Genomic DNA, 24,563 nt, shown 5'->3' on the forward strand with positions numbered 1-24,563 from the left:
TAATATACATACAGGGAAGTATTGTAAACAGAGATCATAAAGACAAGGAGGTGAAGCAAACAGAGAACATAGAGACAGATAGTTATGGCAGACAGAGAACACAGACACTAAGAGAATGACTGACAGAGAACATGATGGGGAGATACATGTATCCTATTTTCTCATATTCTCGTAGGCCTAAGGGGTTGTTTTTCCCAGTAACAGAATAACCATTTCATAAACAGCATTTGGGTGTTATTTTGTAGAAAATTCACTTGTCTTTCAGATGAAGTCATAAAATGTTACAGAAATTATCCCATTTAATTATTTTATTACTGTATTTGATACCACCCTCACCCGCAGAAATTGACCAAGAGTTTCTCGTATTCCCGTGGATTTAGATTTGACTTATCATCACAAATGAGTTGTAGAATTTAAAACATTAAAATTACAATTGTGTAATAAAAAGATATATTCTGTAGTAAATACATGAAGAAATATGACAATTAATTGCATAATCAATAATTTATGGCAAATTTGCTAACACCACCAGAAAATTTTTATTAATAAGGATTTTTTTGAAAATTGAGTAAAATGCTGATAGTCTCGTCAATATGCGTTCAAATCACTTGAAAGTTTCAGTGTGTCCGTTTTGCACCATTCCTGTCTAGAAAATAACATTAAATTATTTGACAATTTTAAGGCAAAAAATGAGAATACATCTACATCTACATGTTACTTCCAACAATCATTAGCGATTATGACTGGAAGGCGTTTGTCTGGGCAGTGTTAAAAAATGAGAAAACTCATTAGGTGCAAAGAATAAAAATTACTACAGGTGCTAAGTTAAAAACATAGTGAAGGAAGTTACTGCAGATGTACAGTAGCCAGCCAGAATATGAGAAACCCTGAGAATACGAGAAACAGGAATACATATGGCTGATAGAATACATAGATATGTCAGACAATTGTCAAAAATGCTGCTCAATTTTTCTGGTTTAATGCTGCTCAATTTTTCTGGTTTAATGCTTGCACATTCCTGAAATAAAGCCAGCACCTGTAAATGTCCAAGGGGCAATTCCAGCTCTGCTAGAGCTTAATTTGTACCTGATCCACACTTGGTTGAGCCCCTTGGTTGATGAAAACACAGGTAGGTGTTTTCCTGGCCTTTAATGGCTAGATGAATTTTTGTAAAATTCATCATTATTTGCTAAATCAACTATAATACAAACTACACTCTACACTCTACAACTATGACAATGTACCATATGGATGAAGTATAGTTTTTGGATGGACCAGATGAGGTCACGAATGTCCAGCTTTGGCTTACTTATAAACATTTATGTTTTTCAAATGTAACAAAAATATGTGAAGAGTCTTACCGAATGCAATAAAAAGAATCACAAAGAAAAGTGAAGCAAAAAAGGAAACTATTGGGATTATTATTTCATTCATTTTTCCTTTTGTTTACAAAAACTGGCAGGGTACCAGGTATTTCAGAAAGAAACCAGCAAAATGATTCCTAACATTCTTCGCGCCCTGCGAGAAGCAAGGAACCAAAATAAATTTGACCAATCAAATACGAGAGTGTCAGTCTTAGCGTAATTAGTCAAAATGGCGCTTGCCGATGTTTGCGGATTCCGTGATTCTTCACTTCAAACCAAAATTTTCGGAGGAACAAGAAGCATAAATGCCTCACAGTTATTTCAAGATGTAGAGTGTTCCTCACAAAATTTTTCAATGCCATACAACTTTGATGTGAGTGCTTACTTACTTGTACAGATCTACCGGTTTAGAAAGTGCAACTCATTTTGCGTGCTACACTGGTGGGTGGGGTATGACAATTTTACCAAAAATCCGCAGTTGTGAGTTGGGTGTTTTGTTTAGTATCAGGGTTTCAGAAATCCCATGTCCAGAGCCCGGGGGCAGCTTTTTCTTCTTCTACCAGAAAATTCTGCCGGGCGACTTAATTTTTCCAGAGCGTGCCCGCCGGGCTACCTTGAAACTTCGTATCGAGTAGCCCGGAAATCAATAATTCAGTCTTCAAATATAATTTTGATAGTTGTCTATAATCCCCTTGTTTATCAAGAGATACACGCCCAAGGCTTTAATTATTATCACCTACTGTCATAATCGGCAAACAATTGACCAAACGCCGGCTGTCAATCAAACCAATAAATCGATAGGCGATCAACCAATCAATGCGCTTGATTCGACGCACACCTCTAGATGGTGTTAATGTAAATATTACCCTCCGACATTTCGATCTCGACACCGTTAAAAATAACTGATAAATTCCTTTTGAAAATGATTATATATACAAGTAAAATTTATTAGAAATGGTTAAAAGGTGTCAGTGGGGACTTTGCTAGTCCGATAATCGCTTCACAGAACGCCTAGATTATTCCTTTTCCAAAACCTAAGTAAAGTTTTGAGAAGTGTCTTCGCTGGATTAAGACTTGTGGACGTCCTCACAGACAATTGAAAGTGGATAAAATCGACGGAAACTACCACATATTTGTATATATAATGGTATTAATATATTTAGCTTTCACTTAATTCACATTTGACCCGGGGACCGTGCGATAAATTAGTCTAAATTTGGCATCGTAGGTGGCTACGGGGTACGGGGTATGTGTTCACATTTTTTTTTTTGTACATGCCGGGAGAAATTCTTATACATCTTATACGAAAATTGTGCAATTTAAGTGCAGTTGCCTTGCAGTCACCGCAAGCTTCCAACGGAAATCTTACGTGCTGAAGATGACCAATATATATAACCATCTGAAAAATGTTATGCCATATAAAGACCGCCGCACGGAAATTATGTGGCTGCTGCAGAGTTGCCGCGTGATGACTGCTCAGTATCCATGCGATTTCATTCGGTACTGCAGCAAGCAGGAACTTTGTGGCCCAGCGAGTGCCGTGCGAAGGTCCCATGTGTCTACAATCTCCGTACGATTTCTTTTAGGCACTTTGCCCACGGAATATCGTGCGTTGGCTGCACGATCAGCGCGTGGCCTCCTAACGATGCCCGTGCGGAGATTGTGCAATGTCACCTACGACACGTCTACGGGCTACCGGCTTTCGATTAATTCAAATATGTATAACTTTTCGCTAAACAAAGTCGTAGAGGCTGCGGAGCCCGTACGAAATCGCACATCCATACCCCCTCCCCCCCCCCCCCCCCTCCACACACCCACTGCCTCCGCATGGAGGTCACACAGAAAGGAGGATACGGGCAGTCTACGGGTTCCGCAGACATATCGTAGGCGAAAATAAACTAGGCATTGTTGGTTTATTTCTCAGTCATAACACTTCTTATTGGGCATTTACATAACGAGAAACTGTGAAGAGAAAGTGCCAAAATGTTCAAGTAGCAAAAATATGAACTAAAAGTGCTCCATAACTCGTGCCCAAACTTTTAGTTGCCTCGATCAACATGTACTTGGAAAGGCATCGGTGATGTGAATTCTTTTTATGTTGAGGGAGAAGGGCTATTTATACCTAAAATGTAAATGTATCATTATGCACTTTTTCCAGTTTTGCACACGGGGCATAAGTACTGATAGAGTACAAGTCGAGAAAATATTAAGAAATTATCAAACTGAATGATAAACAAATATTTTTATAATAATAAAAACACGCATAAACTCAGTGATTTATTTAAGAAGCAACACATAATTTTCAACAATTAATATCATCAGTAATTATCGTGTAGCCTTCTTCCGTCCTCTTTTGTCTTCTGAATATACATGCTTTCTCAACTAATTCCGTCCCCGAATGTCAGAAAATCCCAAAACTATCAATGTAAGACTCCTAACAGTACTTACTCAAAATTCATCTAAATGTTTAAAAGACACATAATAAGACAGAAATTTCTTGCCAATCTCTCAGAAATATCGCGTAAAGTAGCAGCAGCAGCCATTATCGATCTAAATGTCGGAGGTCTAGTATTTTGTGGTACCACGTGACCTGTAGGCGGAGCTTGGCGTCTGGTCAATTGACCGTTAAATCGTACCCGCAGGCAAATGTTTACAAAAACATGTGCCCAAGTGATTTTAGACTGATCCAGTAACACCAAAGTCGCTGATCGGTATTGTTTAAAACAATATGCAAACCAGTCTTAAAATTACGTCATTTTAGCGCCACCTGCCAAAGTGTACTTTCAGTTTCGCTGTATTTATCGAGCAATCAGAAAGAACAGATGTTTGATTTTGAGGCAGTTTAGTGCCTACACTGATTGTTTATGCTTTTCAATTTAAATACTTGCTTAACATGCAAAAAAATCGACCATGATTTAGCAAAATATCAGAAAGTATACAGAATTTTGGTCAAACATAAATTCGGATAAGTGAATACACAGTGCCGAGCAGGGGTTCCATTTGACCCGGGACCCCGGGTCCGGTCCCGGAGATTTTCAAAAGACGCTCAAAGGACCCGGCATGAAACTTGCCTATGCGTCCTTCAGGACCCGGGGGCATTTTCCTTTGATAATCCTTTCTCTTAACATTCATTTCCTTCAGTAAAACTATTTCCACGATAGACTGTGTATTCAAAATAAACACTCACGGTCATGCCCTCCTGCCTTTGATCTTCTGCAAAATCCCACCCTTTCTCCTGTAGACATGCCTCGCTGATTTTTTTATCAGCAAGTTATGTCACGGCGAGTGCACACAGGTAACAAGAATCAATGAAGTGTTGAAATTAATTGATAAAGTGTATTGATCCTGTGTACTGTCAAAATGGCGCCAATTATTAAATTATCGTAAGCAGCTGATTATACCGAGCATGTGAAAAGTGCCCTGCAAGATTTTTTCATGCCAACTTTAAATTAGACCGTTGTTTAGTGATCATATCGTAATTTCAACAAGAAACTTTACAAATTTTGATGAATTTCGAAAGCAAAAATAAGTTTAGAATGTCTAATTACACCCGATGTCATATGCATATTAGCCAAAATTCCTTAAAAAAACTGATTTTCAATGCAGTTTTAAATGATAAGTAGCATCATTATTTGGAACTATCTCTGATTTAGCTTAGTTGGCCTAAACTGAGCAAAAACTACTTTCCTATGACATTCCGAAAGTGTACCAGTATCCGGATAGTACATTTTGGATACATTTTTATAGTGTTATAGCACTCATCTGTTATTAAAAATTAAATGAAATATTGAAGAAAACCCTAATCAAAATTTATAACATGAATTTTGATAAATATTAGTTTACAATATGAGACTATATAGCCTGAAACTGACATTTTTATTATGCTGTAACATGATCTTGGGTTTATTGTTTTCTTAGTTAAGATCTACGTATTACTAAATAAAAAAATATAGTCAATTATATGGACGTGTTGGGACAGGACTCATGTATTTTGGAAAAGGACCCTTCAAAATTTGGGCCCAAGGGTCCTGGGACTCTTGAGTTTTCAGGTCTAATGGAACCCCTGGCCAAGAATCTGAGTGACGTTATATACGCGGTTCTAGTCCGTTTATTAAACCAGACAGATGTTTAGAATCAGACAGAATTATTATGTCACCTTTAAAAAAATTTGAGATAAATTACAATTCATACAGCTCTAAGGAATTTGCAAGTTTATAAAAATTGATTTGCGTTCCCTTTATATTGCCATGTTGCAATAACTATCAGGAGTACTCCTGATAATATTTCTCAGTTTAAATACGTACATGTACCGGTTTTATCTTTTAAAAGGAGAAAAAGGAGTAATGGCAATTGCTATTTAAGAGAACAAAATTTATAACAATGTGCATATGGCTAAAATTATGAAACCTCTAATAATTTAATCAGTCCATCCACTTTAGTATAGAAGCACATAGTAAATAAACCGAAATGGCCATTGCCAAATAAACTTAAATGCCCGGGCTACCAGATTAAAATTTTTTACCAATAAATTTGCAGATTTCTGAAACTCTGAGTATGATATTGGCTAGAGACCATTTTTAGTTTGATGGTTACTTACTCTGAGATTTATGGAAAAGAAGGTTTCCATTAAATTTTGCAATAGCATAATTTTTTAAGGCTTACTAAAGTCTCCAAAATTTGTCAGCTTTTTTCTTGATAGGACACATCTAGTAAACTTGAATAGGTATGGTAATTTTAGGCTTTTGGTACAAGTTGTTCTCTCCAATATATTCACTAAGGCCAAAATTAATAGTGAGCTTGAAGAGAAGGCCCATAGGGCTTGCTTGAGAATCAAGCTTCACGATAACACATGTATACTTTAATCACACTTGGTGGTGGATTTTAAAACTTTCGCCGGAAGCTAATAAAGTGCCCCTAGTGGACAGGAAATAGTTCTCTCCACAGTGAATACAGAACTTCATTCAATAAATGAATTGCTGAAACTTATTTAACTGACACTCAAAAATCATGCAAGTGAGGTTTCTAGTTAAATGTAGTTGAAAAAAAGATTTTTTTTATTTTCTTTTAAAAGATAAACAAATGGAAAGAAATTGTAAAGTGTTGTCACAAATAATCTTAAAGCCAGTATGAGAACGCGGTGAATAGGAAATGACGTCACCGTGGCACCGGCTTCCCAGAAAATTAGCAAAGTATGGTATTCGCTGTAATAGGTATAAATTACTATAATGCGGATGCAAATGGCAAAAGGAGAAGATCAACCTATGAAGAATTTATTAAGGTTTACTATTTTTTTCAGCCAGTGGAAAATTTACAGCAGTTTCAAGAGAAAGACAGCAAAGTAAAAATACACTTTGACCATGGTACAACCACACTTGCCTTCAAGTTTCAACATGGTGTTGTGGTTGCTGTGGATTCAAGGGCAACAGCTGGACCATATATTGGTTAGTATTCTCCAAAATTTTCAGCACTAAAAAGGTAAGGTGAGGTTGCTGAACAGTGTTACATACCACAGTAACTAGATAACTAGAAAAAAAATGACTTTTTCAGAATCATACATCCTGGAACAGAGTCTGATTTGACTTTCATGGGCGATTTCATTCCAATTATATAAGACCATAAGAAAGCAGGAATATATGCAGGTATAAAATCTCTGGCACATGTGAGATAAACGGATCATGAAAAGTTTGAGAAAAAAAAATCTTGGGAAATACAGATCAGATGTTAGCTTTAATTAGAATGTCTTCTTAATTTTTTTAATTATATTTAAAGCTACTTGCCCACAGTTTGGGTGAAATTTTTCAACATGTTCATTTCCACCAAGCTTGGCATAGAATGTATATGCAACACTGAAAAATGATAGTGGGTAAAAATGTTAGATATTGGTAAAAATTGAAAGAAGTAAACTTTCTGCATTATTTCAAAAGCCTTGCAGCAGTTTACTACCTTCTGCACAATATTTTTGGCAATTTATAAGAATATCTTGCAAAAATCGTATGCCAGTAAGTTTGTACCACAAGTCACTTTCAGATTACTCACTTTTTATGCCTAAAATGTGTGGGTTAGTCCCTTCAACTGTAAACACTTATTTGATAATGATTTCAGCATCCCAGACAGTAAAGAAGGTGATAGAGATCAACCCGTATTTGCTGGGTACGATGGCAGGTGGTGCTGCAGATTGTTCATACTGGGAGAGAGTGCTGGCTAAACAATGCAGGTAGTTCTTTCCTTCAGTCACATATAGAGAATACTCCATCTTTAGATGGACTTTTCTCAGGTTTCTTTATATTTCTTCTATCAGTTCTGCTTGACTTTTTTTAAGATCTGCTAGAGGTAAATGACTTTGGTGTTTTGGTACTACTGGTAACTCTTATTTTACAGTGCAGCCACTATTTTTTTTCAACAAGAGTAGGTACTTGTGTTGAGTGGCTTTGCAAAATTGTAATGATAGGACTTGGATTTCAAGTATTCATATATCAGGTATATAGGACTGTTTAACTGTTAGGCAGTCAGTTGCTCTGTTAAAAAAAGTTGTGCCATGTACTGGTGCAAACACACCATTTTTAAAAAGGATTCCAGCAGAAGTTCATACACATATTGAGCATAGTTCACTGTACCATGAAATGAATATGTGCATCACTTTTTCAGTTTCAGTCCGACATACATGTGGACCCTTAGTTCATCTCACAAAAGTTTATTGTATGGCTATTTAAAAATTCATTGATAGCTCTAGATAATTTTGCATTGAAGTTTTTCACAAATTCATAGCGTTGAAGGAAAGCTATGTATTGTTATCAGAAGTTTTTTTAATGTTTTCAGAATCTACGAGCTTAGGAACAAGGAGAGAATATCTGTGGCTGCAGCATCCAAACTTTTAGCCAACATGGTTTATAACTATAAAGGAATGGGTCTTTCTATGGTAGGTGCAATGTCTAACACTAAGCAGTATATATTTTACGCTTTAATGGCAGTGATGGACCTGAAGTGGTTATTTGCATGACTAAAGCTTTATATAATATATTTGGATGAGAACAGTGCCCTTAAGCCAATATAGGCTTAGGCATGTTAATAGTCACATAAAATTATGGCAAGTCATTATCTAATGAGTTGTTTATTACATACCTAGATACTACAAGAGCGACTACTTGAACATTTAAATCATACATTTTATCAGATAACAATTTACCTCTATGCTTCTGGTTATTGTGTACATTTTTATACACGCGGACGGACACATTACGTTTTACCCCCGGTGTCCGTCCGTCCTTTAGCAATGTAAAAAATGCATAAGAAAAGTTTTTGTCACACATATCATATGTTAGAAATATTTGACCTAATGTCATGAAAAGTAATAGGAATGTATACAGCATATGGATTTATGCACCTGGGGTTTAGTGGGTAATTTCTTTTGGTCAGATTGGAGTTACAGCCCATGATTTGGTCAGAAGTATGCATAAAAGGCATACAAGTCTCAGAAAATATATGACTTAAGGTCTTAAAATGGTAGAGAATTGTTACATAGCATGCGGGGTTGTGGGCCTGGCGATCTGTTTGAGATTTCATTCAGCAAGACCAGAGTTATGGTCCTCGACTTAGTTCAAAGAACAGATAACGTGCTTAAAAGTTTATGTTGCATATATCTTAAAAAATATTTCACCTAGATTTATGAAACCATGTACAGTGACAGGGAGTGGGGGTGCCAGGGTCGTATGGACACATGTCTAGTTTTTACTGGGTACATAGTTTGTTTTTGACTGGAAATAGAATTTTTAAATAAAAATAAATTACAGATGGGAATGCGTGTATAAAAACAAAAACTTTGAAAGAAGCTAGGGTGAAAATGGCTGAAAATAGACTTATTTAAGAAATCACTTCTTTTGATCAAAGCAGAGATAAATGTCATTGTGACAAGCTTTAATGATAAGTCACTTTCTGTTGGATTATCTCTTAATTTGGTACCTGTGATTCCTTGTTTTCTTTGTGAGACAGTACATAAAAGTAAACTTTTTTTTTCAGGGAACAATGATAGCAGGATGGGACAAAAAGGTAATGCTGTTTTGCTTGTATATATTCTTCTGCATAGCTCATTTCTCCCTTGCTGGAAAATGTTGAGAAATTTAAAGGAATTCACTCAGACAGCTCACCTGCTTAGCTCAGTAGTTAGAGCTCAGATCTAAAGATTGCAGGGTCCATGAGTTTGATCTTCAAGCGAGGTGACCGTGTATGTTCTCCATGAAGATTTTATAAAAGACATGGAGTCTGAAATCATTCATCCTCTACCTCTGATTCATCTGGAGATGTTGACAGTTATTTATGGAGAACAGGTTAGTACTGGTACAGAATCCAGGAACACTGGTTACGTTAAATGTCATCGTTACATAGCGGAAATACTGTTGATAAATGAAACTAAACCTAAAACAAACAAATTGGTTCAGACATACCTGCATCATGGGTATGAGAAATTGACAGTAATTTGAGCCGCACCGTGGGAAAACCAACATAGTGCATTTGCGACCAGCATGGATCCAGACCAGACTGTGAATCCGCGCAGTCTGGTCGGGATCCATGCTGTTTGCTTAACAGTTTCTCTAATTGCAGTAGGCTTTGAAAGCGAACAGCATGGATCCTGAGTAATATTCCTGACCAGACTGCACGGATGCGCAGGCTGATCTGGATCCATGCTGGTAGCAAATGCACTATGTTGGTTTTCTCATGGTGCGGCTCATTTGCAGAAGGCACATTGGTGAAAATCTTACAGTAGCATCCATGAAAGATATTAGTATATTTTTATGCCCCCGAAGGGAGGCTTATTAGTTTTCAACTGTCCGTCTGTTCATTCGTTCGTTCGTCACAACGTTAACTTTTTTGCATGAAGGCACTTTACTCGCGAACCACTGCACCAAGGATCTTGACCACGTGCTGATAGTACTTATTGAGTACACGACCCCTACTGACTTTGGGGTCACCAGGTCAAAGGTCAAGGTCACCAGGTCAAACGTTAACTTTTTGCATGAAGGCACTTCACTTGCGAACCACTGCACCCAGGACCTTTAAACTTCACATGCTGATAGTACTTTTGAGTACACAACCCCTACTGACTTTGGGGTCAAGGGTCAAGGTCACCAGGTCAAACGTTAACTTTTTGCATGAAGGCACTTTACTCGCGAACCACTGCACCCAGGACCTTCAAACTTCACATGCTGATAGTACTTATTGAGTACATGACCCCTACTGACTTTGGGGTCACCGAGTCTGACATGGGTGAAAGTTTTCCGTATTATGACGGAATTCCGTATTTTGGACCTTCCCAAGGGTCATTTTTCCAAATCGTGTAAATCCGATGAGATTTTCGGGGGGGAGGGGGGCGGGATCAAGTCAACTCGTCCCGTAGTCATTGTTCCAGTGCGGTCGTCTATCAATGGCAAAATAATGGCATTCATTTTTTCCAGGATGCTAAAAATAGCGCTGATTGCAACACTTGCATCGTCCTTTTCCGTTAGGAATACCGTATGTAACATTATTCTATAGCTGAAAATAACCGAACACTGGCGATTATTCATCCAAAATAGACTGTAGATCGGTTATTTCCGCGGATTAGAGTGAAGATTCTATTTGAAATTTCCGTGTGTAACCGTTTGTAACCGATGGTTAGCGAATCATTTCAGCACGCGTGATACTTTATGACCTCCTTTTACGACAACCAAAAACCTGTTCATTACTGCTAATCGGAGGCAGAAATTTCGATTGTTCACAATATTGAAGAAAATGACCGATCTGACCATCATCAGGGGCGTAGCTTGGCCTTAGAGAATGTGTACGCAAGCATTCTAGGGGGGTTCGGGGGCATGCTCCGCCGAAAATTTTTGTTTGCTAGAACGTTTTTGGTGCAATCTGGGAGTATTTTCACAAGAAATAGAGTCAATAAACGTGTTAAATACATGTGCTTCATGTAATAACACTTATTTTTCAAAGTGGATTTTTTGACATTACAAGCGAAAATTGTCTTTTAAATCTTTTTCGTTCCAAAAAATGTAGAGAAAACATTTAAATGCTCACTTCCGCGATGCGTTTCTCCAACAATATTGATTTTAAAAAATGATATTTAGGCCTGGTTAATAATGTTAACTTAAATTTAGTAGTATAACTTTAATTTGTATAAAGTCGTGTAAAATTATTATATGCATATTATTCTGATGGTAGAAAATCGAATTGACGGATGTAAAATATAGTTCAGTTCATTCAAAAAAATAAGCGCCAATTTCCTACTCTTCCTTCTAGTGAAGTTATCTAGAACAGACTCGCTGTTCAGAACATTTTCCCGGTAAACGATTAACAGCCCAAGTCCCGACAGCGTGTCAGTGGACATTGTGTTCAATGTCTTTACTCGTCTCAATATACTGAACGATCGTTTAGCGGTAGCCATTGATACTGGAATACTAACACAGAGTACAATATAGATCGCCCGCCCACCTATGGAAAATCAGGTGGCAACAGTGTTTGATTAAATATTTCAACGAGATTATTATGTTTCCAGTTAATACACTGAACCGCTTTCAAAACGCCCCACTTATATAAAATTGTATGCATTATAAGTAAGACACACACTACAAAAAATGAAAGTCACAAGATGACACAAAATTCGTAAAAGTAAGGAACTTTGCCTTAAATACTGATCAAATCAGCGAATATTTTTCATCAAAATGGTTTTAAATGCATTTGTCATTAACTATTAAACATTAACATTTAATTTCAGGTGTAAACCAAAAGGCTCTCTTTACGGCTATTTCTTTATAGATTTGGAAAAACAGCGTAAAATTTTGAATCCTTTGAAATATTTTACCAAAATAAAATATCATTTCATGTTAATTTCGAAATTTCTACTGTCGTAAATTAACCTCGTATCACTTAACTTTACTTACGCTACCGGTAGCCTTTTCGCAATAACTTTAAAACTACCAAAAAGAACTGAATACATTTTCCAGGGAATTTAGAACAATGTATAAGATAACGTTTAATACAAAAGAACAATGAAATAAGGCTAGAATAGCATATTTTATCACTAATCCGATGAAACCCTAGTTTTTTTTCAAAGTCGCAAATAGCCAATAATTATTATGCTACAGTAGTTACTAGCGCGAATGTTAACGGTTTTCATTAGAAATATTCTTGCAAATTTAAAATAAATTGAATCCTGATAGTACGTGACTGAAACACTGGAGATTTTTGAATATTCAAATATGCATTGATAATTTTAATACACACACGACATCGTTTCACGAGACAGAACATCACGTGCCATGTGGTTGAAAAATTTATATTTCCTAATGTCCAAAGATAATGATAACAATTTACATGTTTATTAAATGTACTGAGAACTATATTGGTAGCAATCAAATGATTTTTTTTTTTTAATTAGGAATGTTGACTTTCACGTCATGAGTTGTATTTATTGGAAATAATTGCAACTTTGCAAATCATCGGGGCTTCATCAAAAGGTTCAAATTACGGAAATGTTTGTTGTTAGTTAGTTTTCCTTCAAACAATGCCTGATACTCTAACTGTCCTGAAACTTTCACGGAATTACCTTTGGACGACGGTAGTTTTAACATTATAGCGAAAAGACTACTGGTATACAGCGTTAGAGTATTTGTTAAGTGTATGCCCCGAGAACGCTGTACCTAACTTCATCATTTAGGCTCAGGTTCCCGTGTAAAACGTCTTGCTAAGGCGGACCATCTGACTGGCATTCGGTCATATTTAAACTTGGCGGTGAAGAAACTTTTCAAGAAAGATAAATCTTCCCCTATACTTAATATGTATTTCATTACATTGAAAGCGCGACAAAGATTGCTGTTAAGAATTCTTCTGAAAGAAAGGAAAAATATCGGTATATACCCCCTCCCCCTTCAGTTTTTATTGCATTTTTAGATTGTGTTTTTAATTTATGAGAAACATGTGTACGCAACTGCGTTTTTTGCGTATAGGTAGCTACGCGCCTGATCATGAAGTTTCTACCAACGGATTAAAACACCAAGGAGATTGAGAAACAAGCCAAGAACAAAATTTAACGGCGATGGCAGTTGTCCGAGTTCGATTCTGAGAGGTTGAAATGGTCTGATAGCGAGACCTAGAAGGCTAGATAGATATTTGATGTGTTGCATATGGCACAAACGATTAATTACAAATCCAATGGAAAGAAAGGTATCAGACTTCACTGCGAGGACGGCAAACACCAGAAAAAAACACTCGAGTTGTGAAAACTGAGGTGAGATGATTTTTCATTATCTGTTTATAAATGCTTAATCTATATGGAAGAGGTACTAAAACTCACAAGCATCCATGACAAGTATGCCTCAAATTCAAATAAAAATAAGGGTATTAAACATACTCCAAAATACTGAAACACAGTTTTTAACAGTGTTACCTGAACTTCATACATTATTGTATCCTTAATTCAGGCAATTTTGGCATGGATGTGACCCCACCCTCTTCCTTTCTTCTGTCTTCTCCTTGCTTTACTGGCCATATACACTGTTGCTTGCTGGGACTGGTCTGTTAATTCTGAGTAAATATTAGTTTAGCTTGCCCTGAACTTATGAGCCCAGCAGCAAAGTGTCAGTTTAAACCAAAGAAGCCAATTTCTTAGGGGAACCCATGCCCAATTTTTTTTTAATATATATATATATATATATAAATTTGGGACTGATGTCTTTTATGGCTCTTCTGTATAGTTTTGTATGTCATTTAATACTTGGTCCATTTGTTTACTTTCAGGTTCTGCCGGGTTCTTCTAATGGTACTAAGAACACTGAATCTATGCAAGACAGGGTGGATAAACAACATGCCATAACCAGTGGCACATACGTAAACACACATAGCATTGCCAAAAGCTAGAAGGATGACCGAAAGAAAAATCTTAAAGGATAGATCTTATCACTGTATACCAGTGAGGCAACGAACAATAACAATGATAAGAATTTGAATGTAATCGCATTGTATATTGTGAAATAGTGTGGAAATAATAAAATTACAAATTCATTTTTGAAAAATAAGGTCTTGAATTGTTGTTTGCAGAAGTCTCCAAAACTGAAATACAGAGGACTCTACTTATCAGGAAAAGCTTTGTACAGTACTTGGAAATTGCTGTATTTCAGGAGCTTCCGGGGGCCGCTGGCCCCCTGGATCCCTAGCCAGGGCTTTGCCCTGGACCCACCGGGGGCCCTATCGGCCCCCTGGCCCCCAGATATTTCTTTCAGTATTTTCAGTTTTTCTAACTTTCACCCATGGAGTCAAAGGTCAAAAGTCACCAGGTCAAATGTTAACTTTTTGCATGAAGGCACTTTACTCGTGAACCACTGCACCCAGGACCTTCAAACATCACATGCTGATAGAACTTATTGAGTACATGACCCCTACTGACTTTGGGGTCACCGAGTCAAAGGTCAAAGTCACCAGGTCAAATGTTAACTTTTTGCATGAGGGCACTTTACTCGCGAACCACTGCACCCAGGACCTTCAAACTTCACATGCTGATAGTACTTATTGAGTACACTACCCCTACTGACTTTGGGGTCACCAGGTCAATTGTCAAGGTCACCAGGTCAAAGGTCAAGGCGCTGCGGGGGCATTTGTCACCATTAGTGACAGCTCTTGTTTTCATAACTCAGTAATATAAACTTAAGCCACATCAGTAAGCAAGATTGGCTTGGAGGTGAATCTCAGTATTATAAACTGTTTGGTATAAACATTATATACATGTACATGTATATACAATAGCTTGGAGCACACATGTATTCTGCAGTACATGTAAATGCATGAAGCTTGTGGAGCATTGACTTTTTCTTTGATAATGCTGTAAATGACTTGTGCGTCACTATGCACATAATATTCTTTTATATAAATAGTTTTACAAATCATTCTTTTTTATTAATTGCAGGGTCCAGGGTTGTATTATGTGGACAGCGATGGTGAAAGACTTACCAACAACCTGTTCTCTGTGGGATCAGGGTCAGTATATGCCTATGGTGTGTTGGACAGCGGCTACAAGTGGGACCTGTCTGTAAAGGAAGCGTTAGATCTGGGTCAGCGTGCAATCTATCATGCTACATTCAGAGATGCGTACAGTGGTGGTGTTGTCAATTGTAAGTAGTGGTGCCAGCCAGACATAGTATTTTCTTTGACTTTGTGATTTCCTTGACCCATGATATAAATTCTAAATGGAAAAAAATGAATTTTAGCTCACCTGTCACGAAGTGACAAAGTGAGCTATTGTGACCGCTTGATGTCCGTCGTGCGTCAACAATTTGTAAAAAAAATCTTCTTGAAAACCGCTGGGCAGAATTACACCAAACTTCACAGGAATGATCCTTGGGTGGCCCCCTTTCAAATTTATTCAAAGAATTGAATTCCATGCAGAACTCTGGTTGCCATGGCAACCGAAAGGAAAAACTTAACAAATCTTCTTCTCAAAAATCAGAAGCCCTAGAGCTTAGATATTTGGTGTGTAGCATTACCTAGTGGACCTCTACCAGATTTGTTCAAATCATGACCCCAGGGTCAAAATTGACCCCGCCCCAGGGGTCACTTGATTTTACATAGGAAAATCTTAAAAAATCTTCTTCTCAAAAACCAGAAGCCCTAGAGCTTAGATATTTGACATGTAGCATTGCCTAGTGGACCTCTACTAAAATTATTCAAATCATGACCCTGGGATCAAAATTGACCCCTCCCCAGGGGTCACTTGATTTTACATAGGAAAATCTTCAAAAATTTTCTAAAAATAAACCAGAATGCCTAGAGCTTAGATATTTGACCTGTAGCATTGCCTAGTGGACCTCTACAAAATTTGTTCAAATCATGACCCCCAGGGTTAAAATTGACCCCGCCCCAGGGGTCACTTGATTTTACATAGGAAAATCTTAAAAAATATTTTTCTCAAAAACCAGAAGACCTAGAGCTTAGATATTTGACTTGTAGCATTGCCTAGTGGACCTCTACTAAAGTTGTTCAAATCATGACCCCCGGGGTCAAAATTGACCCCGCCCCAGGGGTCACTTGATTTTACGTAAGAAAATCTTCAAAAAAAATCTAAAAATAAACCAGAAGGCCTAGAGCTTAGATATTTCACTTGTAACATTGCCTAGTGGACCTTTACAAAAATTTTTCAAATCATGCCCCCCCCCCCCCCCCCAGGGTCAAAATAGACCCTGCCATAGGGGTCACTTGATTTTACATAGGAAAATCTTCAAAAAATTTCTAAAAATAAACCAGAAGGCCTAGATCTTAGATATTTGACTTGTAGCATTGTCTAGTAGACGTCTACAAAATTTATTCAATCATGACCCCGCCCCATGGGGTTACTTGATTGTACATAGAAAAATCTTCAAAATTTTCTAAAAATAAACCAGAAGGCCTAGAGCTTAGATATTTGACATGTAGCATTGCCTAGTGGACCTCTACAAAATTTGTTCAAATCTTTACACGCCCGCCCCCCCCCCACCCCCAACAGGGTCAAATTGACCCAGCCCCAGGGGTTACTTGATTGTACATCGGAAAATCTTCCAAAAAAATTCTAAAAATCATCAGTTTGACATTTGAAACATATAGCTCATATTATTCAGGTAAGAGATCCAGGGTCATCATGACCCTCTTGTGACATATCTGTACCTTTAAGAAAATTTCAACTATATTTTCTCATGATTCTTTTGATTGATCTTGATGACTTTTTTACCTTCTTGTCCTTAAGTGCAGTGATAACAGGTGAGCAATATTGGGCCATTATGGCCCTCTTGTTGATTGATGCCGTTTTAAATTTGAAATAAGCAATTTTAAGTTCCATCAAACTGCATTTTGCCCAAAACCATGAGATTTTTTGTCTTTAAAATTAAGAGTACTCAATATACTATTGAAATTATCAAGCTGTTAGGCTTGAAACAGTTTTGCATTTACTGCAACATGTCTAACACACGCTAAAAAGTTACTCTGGTTTACAGTCATCTTATGTTTTACAAACAACTTGTTAGACACTTGCAGGGAACCATTAAGTTCTTGAAATACTGTTAGTACTGCTTCTGTAATTTACTTACACATGACTTGAAATTAATGAGGAAATGCATTTTCCTCCGACAAAGACCTTAAGTATAGAATTATATAACAGGAACACTGTCACTAGGAAATTCTAATAAGAAACTCTTATATCCAGATTCATACATGTATGAACTATCGGCTTATGATTGTTAAAAGATTTTGGTAGTAGAAAACAGCAGGCCTCCTAGCAGGCCTGAACAAAAATAAAGGTTTTTATAAAGGCTCCAATCTATGGAAATAAAGGCCTTTTAGTGTAAAATATTAAAAAATAAAGAGTAAATAAAGGCTATTTTTGTCGGAATTCTCGTTGAAAACACATAATATATATAGGTATTTACTACATGTATGTGGTCTGGTGAACACAACAGCATTCTGAAAAACTCAAGATGAAAGATACACAAGCAGTATCCTAATAACAACACTTAAAAGGGGGGAAGAAATACAGTAGTATAACCATTACTTGCTTTAAACTGGCACGACAAGACGTCTGAACAAAAATATAGGTTTTGAGTGAAAATTACAGGCTATTTGGCCGTTTTAAAGGTTTTTTCACAAGATTTAAAGGTTTTAAAGGTTTGCTCTGAAATTAAAGGTTTTTAAAGGTTTTAAAGGTTTCACTAGGAGGCCTGAAAACAGCATCATTCTGTAAAATCTACTATTTCTGTTTACGTGCCTGTTTAACTCAGTAGGGAGACGGCAGATCTTAGGATCATGGGGGTCACGAGTTTGATCTCGGCGGGGCATATGTTCTCTGTAATTATTTGATAAAAGACATTGAAATCATTTGTCATTCACCTCTTGATTCATGTGGAAAAGTTGGCAGGTACTTGAGGAGAACAGGTTTGTACTGGTATAGAATCCTGGAACACTGGTTAGATTAACTGCCCGCTGTTACATAACTGAAATACTGTTGAAAAATGGCGTTAAACCCAACCATACAAATTTCTGTTCATGAACATATTGCTTGTATATTAAGTGTCCTAGTATTGTCTGTGTGTTCTCCTTGTGATGCACATTTGCTGTGTTATTTTTGTTAAAATGAAAGTTATATTAATAGTATTTTCTAAACTTTACAGTGTACCATATGAAGGAGACTGGTTGGGAATTTATATCTAGAACAGACACTGCAGAGCTGCATTATAAATTACAAGATGAGAAAAAGAAGTAGAACAATTCCAGTTATTTAAAAAGAATATTTGTGATAGTTGAATTCTGAAAGTGCTACCTGTGAAAAAATGTGGGTTCTGTTACAATAACTTAGTGCTGCTTTTTCAAAGTTAAATTAAGGTAGTGGACCTGTACTACAGTCAGCAATTTCCGTATGATTTCTTATTCACATTTGTTTGGCTAAGAAATCTGTTAAAACCAGAGAATGTGGAAATAGCATACAGAGATTAAGTAAATTGTCAGTTGTTGTTATGGGTCCTTAAATCTAAACATTATTCTAAACATGTAGGAGAAAAAATGTGAAAAGCTGTATTAAATATTTGTGAAAGTCCTTGCAAAAGATTGATTTTATTTAGAAAGCAATTGCACTGAAACACTTTGAGCTTTTTAATTCCAGGATTTATGCTGGTGAAAAGTTTCATGTCAGTAAGTTTATCTGGAACTTCACTTTGACAAAACAAAGTTAACAGTTATGATTTTTACCAAAGATCCTTTGAAACATTTTCAGAAAAGTATTTATAGGCAGGTTTGAATCCCATGTTACCTTCTTTCGTCTGTTCAAAGATTATACAGAGTTGTTGTAGGAATTAATGTTCTTTGTGCTCACATTTTTCTCATGAATGTGACAATTTATCATGTCATTTCTTGATAATAAAAGTTGTAAAAAATTGTATGTTGTTTATCTATTATTAAACTTTCTACTTCGGATGGAAAACATTCTTTACCTATTTATCAGAGACTGTTTTCAGCCTTGGCCATGGGGGGATAGTTTAACTGCAAAATCTATAGAAATACAATTAAATTGCTGATGACTTTATTGAAAACAGTTAAGACCAATGTCCTGATAATTTCAATAATCAGTATCATGCATGTTTTTTGGAAGTATTTTCATTTGTTTATAAACTTGAAATTCTATAAACATAAGGACCAACCAACATGGTAACTGACTCACTAGGCCTTCTTTCAGGGACATCAACTAGAGTAATAAATAGTATTTGCCATTACAGGACAGAACGCGTGACTGCTTCAGGTCTGACTGGAATTGAGTATCACTGTCACACAAGTCGCCAACTTTATTTTGCAATATCTTTATATTTTCACTGCATTATTTTCTCCTTGTCTATTTGTTTGCTTTTACTAAATTTATCATGAAGTATAATATCACAACATCACTGTAAGAATCTGGTATATATAATGGTTAACTAGTTAAATGGTGAGAAAATGTACCCAGTCTGTAAAGTTGTACTATTAAAGGAAATCCAATCCTGTGTTAGAGATGTGTCCAAAAACTTGTTAGAACTTTGCTTTTGGACAAAATATCCATCTTCAGCTGTAATTTTCTGATCCACAACTTGAAACATTGCAGATTTACTTTATATTAAGCAGACTATAGGAAGGAGCAAATAGTTATTGCTTTGAAATACAGGAATTATTTTATTGTACAAAATTTTAAAATGTTTAGTTATTGATCCAACTTTTGCCAGAAGTGAGATACTTTGATTTACTAAGATTTAAAGCAGAGTTTTTGTACTGATCCATTAACATGGAAACTTTGAGTTCCATCAGTACAGTTCAAACAACATCAACAAAAGAAAAGATTAATTAAGGTAGCGGACCTGTAATGTGCCAATCAAGTTTTATGCAATTATGTGTTCTCCATGATGCCATTTAAGCATTCTTGGTATGAAAGGAAAACTAGGCGAAATGCTGGAATAGCCTCTATTATCGTCCAAAGAATGTCCAAATTCTGTACTTGCACTGAAATTACCAAATGCTAGTACAGATCTACTGCCTTAATACCTTACACTGCTAAATTTCTATAATGAATCCATCTTTCAATTTGGACAGTACCACTTACTGTTAGAAAGTGGTGCTTATTAAACAGATACTGGCTGAATGGCGAAGAGTGCAGATCCTGATCAGACTGCATGGATGTGCAGGCTGATCAAGATCTACATTGGTCGCAAAGGCAGAATCAATCATGTCCAGTATGATAAGGGTTAATGCAAACTTTCAAAAACACTAATTTCTTTGTTGAAGGGCACAAAAAAGGTAGAAAGTTGGTCACTCAACCAATACTCTTTGTGGACAATAACAAGAACTGATTATTTTCTTTTGTTTATTCGGTAAAAAGGGAAGTTGTCAGTAACAACTATTGCACTATCACAAAACAATAATATAATTATACACTAAAACAAAAGATACAATTCAAATACGAAGATAACATATCTGTATACACTAAAACCTCTGTAACAAGTAACAGTTTTTTTTAACAAATTTCATACGGACTTTGCAGGTTATTGTCCAGATTTTGTTACTTTCTGGCCTTATTTTGGCCAACGATTTTCCAAATAAGAAAGTGAAAGTGGCTCATTTTCAATATTATAAAGAAAAAATTATATTGCTATGTTAAAGATCAATGTAAACAAATTTCTTACACATACTGTGGCATATTTTTTTAATTGAATGTATGAAATAAAACTGCAAACACTACCTATTCTATACCATTTTATACATTTTTTTCACACAATTTTGAGAAGAAAAAAAGACAGTCCCATTATCTGTCTTACATAAATCATCAAAGCAGGTGTCTTATTTTCCAATCTTTTCTGATATTTCATATACTGGAAGTATTTGAGACCATTTCATTTTCAGAACCAGCTTAACCCTTACCCTGCTTAATTTCTATAATGAACTTATCCATCTTTCAATTTGGACAGTACCATTTACTGTTCAAAGGGGTTCTTACCCGAAAGATACTGACTGATTAGCTAACAGTGCAGATCTTGATCAGACTGCACCAATGTGCAGGCTGATCATAATCTACTCTGGTCACAAAGGCAGAAACCACTGTGTCCAGCATGTTAAGGGTTAATGTACAGATTTTCAGCCAGAATTTCTAAGTTGAAAACATGGTTATTAGAGTGGTAATGCTCAATGGAATGGGAACATCAAATTTTCATTTCCATTTACCTACCAAAATATTAGTTGAGATTTTGAAATGAAACTTATCCCGTAGCATATTGTAAGATAAATGTTTGGATTGCATATGGGGCCAATGGAGTCAAGATTTAGGTCTCTGTTTCTAAAACAGAAAAAAGTTTTCAATCATTAACTTCCATTTGGACTATTTTGAATTAAACTTGGTCTAGGTAGATTACACAAAAACCAAGGCTTGGATTAATACGGGGTCAGTGGGGTAAAGTTGAAGGTCAACATAATTTAGTCAATTTGTGCTTTCAAAATCTCACCGTAGTGCAGTGGTTCAGGCACTGATCTCTTGTTTTGTATATTTTTGAATGTAGAAACCTTAGAGAGCAGTGGATAGATAATGGTTGTAATTCGAGTCAAGGCTTCGAGTTTATTTTTCCTGCGTTTGTTTATTTTGTGTATTAAAAAAGAGGAGCAATTTAGATGCCATAGTCAATGTCAAGGTCAGTAACTAAAAGAGATTTTTTTTCCCACTTAGAAACTGTCACTAAAGTAGTGTATAGCAAGCTTATATGAAGAACTAACTACTTATTTATTTTTGGGCGATGGTTATTAAAGATAGACAAATGGTTCCTGCTCAGTAATTCTTAACTATGAATGAGATATTGTGATGTAACTTGGTATGTATGATGTAGGTATCTAAATAGGACACAAAAGTTTGGGGATTATTTTTGCAGCTCCTAGGATCAAGATCACTTCAAGGTCACGGTCACAGATGCTCAAAATAGAAAATGTTTGAAAAAGCCTGGTTTTCCTGAAGTTTTTGTCTTTTGTTTAGATTTTAATATATGGTCTCAAGAAAACGTATCAGTACAGAGATCACCTTGCATTTTACAAATGTTTCATCAGACAATTTTCAAAATGCATGTAGAAGTACGTGTTCTGACTACAGATTTCTTATGCAAACAGATTTAACACAAAGTTCAACAGTATGACATTAATTTAGACAGGAGCTTTCTGTAAGGCACATATGTCCACCACTGGTGGCTTGTTGGAGGTTACCTTTTCAACCCCAAGCATGCTGTGACCTTGACCTTAGGCCTACATTTGTAATTACCATAAAACAAGAGGGGTCATGTAAAGATCAAAGACAATCATGCAATAAAAATTTGAAGCATTCTTCAGTTATAGATTATAAAGTACCAAAGTTTAAAATAACTGTGACACAGACCTCCTGACCTGAAAGTGATAGGTATCATCTGCTGATCACAGACAATCATCCTATAAATATTGACAATCACAAGTCAAACCTTTTCTATTTAGTGATTGCAAACCATTTCTAGTCTTGAGGTCATGTTGACCTTGACCTTCTGACCCAAAATGCTACAAAGGCCATTTAATGACCATATACAATCATCAAATGAAGTTGACTACTGTATACGAAGTGCTCTCTAGTTAGTGACTGAAAATCAAAGTGTCTACTGACAGACAGACATGTGTAAAAAATATACCGTCTCTTCCAAACGGACTAAAAAATATCTATTTATGAGTAACAATTAATGGATCTATTTTTCTGTTTGAAAAACCTTTTAAAGTTACATTCGGAAGCATGCTGTTTTTCACAACACAAATTTAAGTTACCCAAAAGGATACAACCTCTGACTAGATTTCTCAATATTGCACTCAAATAGTAAAGTTAAAATGAACAAAAAATCTGGTTGAGATCATAAAACTTAATACTTCAGTATAAAGAAAAAGACATAATGCATTATACAAAATGAAAGACATTTTTCCACCTCTCTTCACAAGAGGGACTACCTTCTTTCTTTCAACCAAAAACAAAGAAATATATACATAATTACAGTGTCACATTATTTAACCGGATATAATTTCTTTGAAAATAAAATGTGATAAACTAAGACAAAAAATGAAAAATGATATATTAATTAAGTGGTCACTTCTACAAACTAACCACAATGTCTCAAGCTGCCACCAGATATTCCAGAAAAGGCTAGAACAATAATTTTGTCTCATAAATTTTTAATACAGTTCAAATTCATATATATTAACTTTAAAACCTGGCTGTATTCCTAACCATCCTAGTCAAAACTTATGACTTTGTGTTTAATCTAAAATATATTTGCTGAAAATTTGTTATCAATGCATAAATGAGCCGCGCCATGAGAAAACCAACATGGTGGCTTTGCGACCAGCATGGATCCAGGCCAGCCTGCGCAGTCTGGTCAGGATCCATGCTGTTTGCTAACGTTTTCTCTAATTGCAATAGGCTTTGAAAGTGAACAGCATGGATCCTGACCAGACTGCGCAGATGCGCAGGCTGGTCTGGATCCATGCTGGTCGCAAAGCCACTATGTTGGTTTTCTCATGGCGCGGCTCTAATACTGATGGAAGTTTGCAGAGCATTTTGTGGTTATATAGGTTACAATTACACTAGGTTTCATCATAATCTGTGATCTGAAAACAAAAATAGGTCATTAGGCCTCACCAAATGAAAAAGTTGTTCATCGGATTTGCCGCTCGTATATTTTCAGAAACACAAAAAATATATTTTTTTTTGTTTTTGGCTTGCGCTCGCCCCATTGAAAAAAATCAATCCAAAAATTTTTGGTGCGCTACTTTTTACGGATGTAAAAGTGTATAAATGCTTATAATTCCAGTCCTAGATTGTTCTCAAATGGATTTTAATCAAAATAAATACATACTACGCACACATCGTCTATAATAAATCATAACACTTATATTTAGTTGCATTAAAGTTGTTTCCCCTTTATGCAGTTACGCCATTTTCTTCAAATGTTACCAAATTACATGCTAAAAAAATCGATTTATTTCACTGAAAACTGGATGAAGAAAAGCTTACTAATTTATTTGATAACATCAATCTACATTATTTTGGTAAGGGTAAATACTTATTGATGCATGTCACTTATCTGTTTTCTGTTTTTTCTGTCCAAATGATCAGCATTTGCATACGAAAGTTGGTGGGGTAAGGAATTT

General features: G+C 36.1%; 1 protein-coding gene across 1 annotated transcript; it reads left to right on the forward strand.

Annotated features, from left to right (window-relative positions):
* The first annotated feature begins 1,575 nt into the window (after positions 1 to 1,575).
* Positions 1,576 to 18,677, forward strand: LOC123548890 (proteasome subunit beta type-5-like). Its single transcript, XM_053545898.1, has 7 exons — positions 1,576 to 1,737; positions 6,661 to 6,805; positions 7,467 to 7,578; positions 8,181 to 8,280; positions 9,378 to 9,407; positions 15,298 to 15,502; positions 18,524 to 18,677. Exons 1-7 carry the CDS (start codon positions 1,594 to 1,596, stop codon positions 18,613 to 18,615), a joined length of 828 nt encoding a protein of 275 aa, XP_053401873.1. The 5' UTR covers positions 1,576 to 1,593; the 3' UTR covers positions 18,616 to 18,677.
* Positions 18,678 to 24,563: the final 5,886 nt, after the last annotated feature.

Source organism: Mercenaria mercenaria, chromosome 6, assembly GCF_021730395.1.
Source record: "Mercenaria mercenaria strain notata chromosome 6, MADL_Memer_1, whole genome shotgun sequence".
NCBI lineage: Eukaryota > Metazoa > Mollusca > Bivalvia > Venerida > Veneridae > Mercenaria > Mercenaria mercenaria.

What these genes read in the sequence shown, in the direction of transcription:
- LOC123548890 (XM_053545898.1), top strand. Translation starts at nt 1,594, where the DNA reads ATGGCGCTTGCCGATGTTTGCGGATTCCGTGATTCTTCACTTCAAACC. An exon ending in GTGCTGGCTAAACAATGCAG is followed by an intron (nt 7,579 to 8,180) that starts GTAGTTCTTTCC and finishes TAATGTTTTCAG; the next exon opens with AATCTACGAGCTTAGGAACA. An exon ending in CAGTGGTGGTGTTGTCAATT is followed by an intron (nt 15,503 to 18,523) that starts GTAAGTAGTGGT and finishes TAAACTTTACAG; the next exon opens with TGTACCATATGAAGGAGACT.